This window comes from Alligator sinensis, unplaced genomic scaffold (assembly GCF_000455745.1).
Source record: "Alligator sinensis unplaced genomic scaffold, ASM45574v1 scaffold647_1, whole genome shotgun sequence".
Classification (NCBI taxonomy): Eukaryota; Metazoa; Chordata; order Crocodylia; family Alligatoridae; genus Alligator; species Alligator sinensis.
Window position 1 is genome coordinate 164,932 of NW_005842952.1, and position 5,103 is coordinate 170,034.

The window sequence follows — 5,103 nt, forward strand, 5'->3', positions numbered from 1 at the left end:
TGGGGGGGTAGATGGCTCTTCACCCATCCGTGTGCACCCCCTGAGGCCTTTCTAAGTACCCCCTGTCCTAGTTTCTCTCTCCTTCATGCAGTTGAAGTGTTCAGACATCTGTTGTATACCTTCCAAGAGATCTGAATGTTAATATCATGGGAACAAAGCGGTCTGTAAATTTCCTTAGTTTTTTAAACATCAAAAAGCCCTGATTCCAGACTGGGAAGAGAGGTTTGGGCCCTGAAGTCTATGAAAAGGAATCCCTAATCCTGCAGGCACTGGGAAATGCACAGTAGTCCCAATGCATCAATCACCCTTCCAAACTTCACCACCTTTGGGATGAGGTTCCACTCCCCCACTACCCTTCCCTCTCTCCCATGTCACCTCAGAGAAACAAAAATATTGTTTGCCTATAGGCTGCTATGACTGCAAATGTAGTTTCCTAGCAATATGTGGTTGTCCTAATAATTTTAAGGGTGGTGCTTCATTGTAAGGCAAGTTAAGATGAAATCCACTAGCTGGTGCAAGAGTTTAAAATATTCTACATGCTCTGTTTTGGAACAATTTTCCAGGGTCTCTTTTTTTCTCAGTCTTTTCCTCAGAATGTCTGTCATTCATTCTTAAGTATTTAGTTTTGTCCTTGCTTTTGTGTAAATGTCAGTGCCTCTGCTAATGTGGCTGACCATTTTAACCTCAATATGAATTTCCTAACTCCAATACTCAATTTCTCATATTTAACACTGCCTTTGCATATTTCAACAAGAAATTAATAAGTAATTAAACCTATTTTTCCATGTATGTAAAGGGGAAGAGATGCACCTGATCAGCTTTAACCTTTGCCTTCCTGATTTCTGAAACCCACATATGTGCACTCAGTGTATTTTGGTTTTAACTTATTATATTGATTTTAAATTTATTTAAATTTTGAGAGAGGAAAGTTCCCCTTCTCAAACAGATGCCAACCAGCAAAGGCTAAAGATTGCTGTGAAGTGTAACGAACAACCTGTGAGCTCACAGACTTAAGACGTTAATCAGGCAAAGGTCAGCTAATGACTGCTGGCACAGCAAGTTATGTAGACACTTCCCAGTCTGCATATATACTGAGCTACGTAGTGGCATACCATGAGTTAAACAGGTCCTACAGCTCTTTAAATTTCAACGTTCAGAAGTAAATTTCTTCAAATCTGGTATAAGTTCTAGGTTTCAGTAAGATCCAGATTCTGCCTTGAAGCTGGTCAGTTTCAAAGCTAATTCATATTGCTCTCAGTAGATTCGCAAAAGCAGATATTTCCCTAACTGTGCTCCTGTCTTAGCACTTCACCTGCAGCTGCCAAGGAATTTTCTGCTCTGCATCTGAGTAGTCAGAACTTTAGTTGCACATAAGACTCTTCCCTGGCAAGTCAAGGCCAAGGAGGATTATCTTAAGTCTAACCTTACATCTTTGCTTTTCTTGTACTTCTACCACAAACTAGATCAGACTTATCTTTAAATTAAACTATTTCCTCCTTTTCTGGGTCTCATCTTGGTGGGAATACCTACGCTGTGCTAGAGAGTTTGACAATGGAAGCCCAGCACCTCTTTCCTTGTGTGTTATCCCTTGAATAAAGTGTAACATAGTTAATCTTAGTCCCACACTGGCAACACACCAGCAAACACACCTAAGACAGAGCTGATAGCATGTGACCAATGCCACACTAAAAGTGATTACATTACACTACCTTGGATGTTCCAGGTTTTACTATGGAGCCCCTCCTTTGTGGTCAGAACACAATACAGGCACATCTTATGCTTCTTTCTCAAGGATATCAACACTAGCCGTTTTTTGCAGCTCCCCCCTCTCCCAGCAGCTGGCTAAGGAACTGGTTTAACAGTGACCCAAAAGGGAATGAGCTCCTTTTCCTTGCCATTTGGGATCTTCCATTGTCCAAATTCTCTGGGGAAAATCATAGGCACTGGAAGGTGGCTTCAGTTCATAAATGACATTGTGCAAAACAAACTTAATAGCCTTCCTTGATAGAATAATAAATTCAACAGACAAAGAAAACATCATGGACACAATGTATCAAGAGCTTTACCATGATCTCAATAATCTCCCCCAGGGATCTTACTTGAAGTGGTAATATTTGGATAGTACAGAGGTACAGGAACAACTGAATGCCAGATTGATTATAAGCTAAGAGATACAGAGTAGAATCCTGGAGTCAGCAATGGGAATTTCACTCAAGCAGCTTTGGAAAGCAGGAACTGCCAGGCCAGCTTTAAATTAGTGGGCCACCTAGTCCACTATCCTATTTCCAATAACGATCGGGTGTCAGAAAAACATAAAAGAAACCTTGTGATGCATTATTATGGTTTAACCCACTCCAGAGAGTGCTGCCTCTAAGCCCTAATAGCTGGAAGTTGGCTTTTGACTTGAAGAAGGCTCTTTCTTTTTTCATTCAGTTGAAAGCCTACAGCAGGGGAAGTGTGTTTAAAACATTTCGCTACAGTCAGAGATGAAAGTTAAAGTCTGCCTTTAGTCAATGGTACTGTAAACAGGTTGTTTAAATTGGGCAAATCAACGGTGGTGCTGGTCACATCACTCCTTGCGTTTCATTAGCTATAGAAACTGGGGTGCCTTACCCATGCTAGCCTGATGGGCCAAGAGGGACTTTTAACATCAGACAAAAGACCCACACTTCATTTAAAGATCTTTCTATAATCTGTATATATTTTTCTAGTCAAGCTAAGCCTTTTTTCATTTACCTCAAGAACCTTATGCCAATTCATTCATTGGCTAACAGTATAACACCACTGCCTTTTACCCACTACAAATTGCACCCCCTTCCATTTAAATCAAAGTCTGCTTGTTCTCATAGTATGAGATAAAATGAAGAAAGGTGCCTAATATATCTTCTCTTGATTCACCTAAATAATTTTGTTCCATCTACAATTTTTACCAGCTTTCTCCTTACTCTTCATACACCCAACAGAACTATATTACATGTTACTCAAATCTGCAGATGACCCTAATTTAGAAGGGTCTGCAGTCATTACAGGAGGTTTTAAATGTCTTGAGAAACAGATAACAGAGCGGACTAATTGCAACCAACCCCCTTTTAGGATAAGTAAGAAAAGGTCCAAAATAAGAAATGCCGGAGAAAGCCAAGGAAAGAACAGACATCAGATTAGATGGGCCTCCAGCACAAAGCTGGTGCATGGAAACATGTAGAGAAGGGAGTCTTGTCCAGTAAGACCCAGTTGTGGTAATACAGCCTACTTATAGCAGGAGTTCCTCATGCTTAAAAAGAAAAGATGTTGATAAACCAGAGGGAATTCAAAGAACCAAAAGGATTGCAAAGAACAACCTGCAGAGAGAACTTCACAGGAGCAAAATATATGCAGGCTGCAGAAGAGTGTGGGGGATGTAGGAGCTGGACAGGAAGGCATGAAATCCCACATTGCTTGAGAACTGGAATTATTTGAATAAATATTGAATAAGCAAATAAATATTGATGAAAAGGCTATAATAAAGAGGCAAAAAGCTTCATATTCTCTCCTCTGAGTACACATTTCCCATAAGCCAATGGGACGGGCTTATTGGCTCCTCCCTTTCTCTGCATGTCCAACTTCTAGTAAACCTTCAACCATCCTTGGAAGGTCCTTTCACTTTACCTACAAATCTGCTAGGCTGAGTTGCTTACCTTTGCCACCTTATTTTCTGTGGCATGTTGTACTTACTGGAAAGCCATGGCTCCTGCTTCTAGGGTGCATCTTGTAGGGGACTGCTCATTCAGCTTGCGGAATAGCTGTTTAGCTTGGCTCTGGTACTGCTGCAGGTCCCGACCTGACTGAGAAGGGAAAAAGGTCTATTAGGCAGGGGTCTTCCACCCAGCAGAACATACACAAATACAGCAACCTTCTAAAGGATGGATCTGGCCTTTTCACAAAAGGAAACTACCGTAATAAGCCTAGTAAATGCAGAATATTTTTAGCAGAATTAGATCTGAAATCCATGGTCACAGACCTATTAAGTGACAGATCCTGGAAGACCTCAAGAATCTAACTCTGCTGAATGCCTCAGTCCCCTGCAGGGTAAGCAAGTCACATATGAGGTCCCCAGGGAGCTTGATTTGTAGCTTCAGTACAGAGCAGGTACCTAGGCCTCTCTGACCTGAATAAAATGGGAGGGGCCTATAAATTACAAGGCCTCTCGGGAATTTTACTTTGATTTCTCAGGCTTGCATGTTGGAGGATTCAGGGATAAGGGGGGAGACGGGAAGAGAGGAAGGAAAAGTACTCGGTGGCATAGACAGGGTGGATCTTGGTTTCTCTCGCTATCTTAATGTATTTTAACACTACTATGCTGGAATCTCTAGAAACTGCGTTGCTAGTTCAGGGGTAATTTCATGTCTCTTGAGTCGATATGCTAGTCAGAGATTAGATTTCAGTACCAAACCCAATTTCCGCTTCCCTCATGACTGGGGTTTCTGTCTCAGGACTGGCACTTTAAGCCTTGATACCTGAATTGTGGGAGCAGAGTGGCTATTAGTCCTGGGGAAAGGGTCCAACTTCAGTGTCAGTCTGTCTTGATGATAATACTGGTTTTTTTGGGTGGTTGGTCTTTTGGGTACATGGGAAAAGAAGAGCTATCTTTTCAGGATCCCAGAGGTGGGAGGACAGGCTCCATGTGCCTAGTAATCATGATGGTGAGAGTGGGATCAGCAGGGATGTAAAGCAGCCTTTAATTTTCTTCATTTCTGGAGTTCAGTGATGGGGAACAGGAAGGATGGCTCCAGTTTCTGCTAGAGCCCGGATGTTAGAGCAGGGCCTCTTAGTGTCCATGAAGAGATTTCTCAGTCTCCTGGATTGCTGGCACAGGAAGAAATAGGTCCCGATGTCTTTCAGGATCTGTCTGCCAGGATCTGCCTCAGTCCTAGCAGCTGTAAAAGTGGGTTTCTCTCTTTCTGGGTCTTGGTACCTGGGGATGCCTGGGTCTCAATCCTGGTGCTCAAGAAACAGCTACTAAATGCCATCAGTCTTTCCTGACGCGTTTAGTGGCACCATCCAGCGTTTCTCCAGCCTGAAATGTCACATACTCAGCTCCTGCAGAGCTGGATTTATAGCCCTGCT

General features: G+C 42.3%; 1 protein-coding gene across 1 annotated transcript in view; it reads right to left on the reverse strand.

The window, feature by feature from the left end:
* Positions 1-5,103, reverse strand: part of SEC22B (SEC22 homolog B, vesicle trafficking protein) — a 10,234-nt gene that overhangs the window by 4,515 nt on the left and 616 nt on the right. Inside the window, exon 2 of the mRNA XM_006036364.1 lies at positions 3,712-3,821. Within this exon, the coding sequence (XP_006036426.1) occupies positions 3,712-3,821 (110 nt within the window). The remainder of the gene's footprint in view (positions 1-3,711; positions 3,822-5,103) is intronic.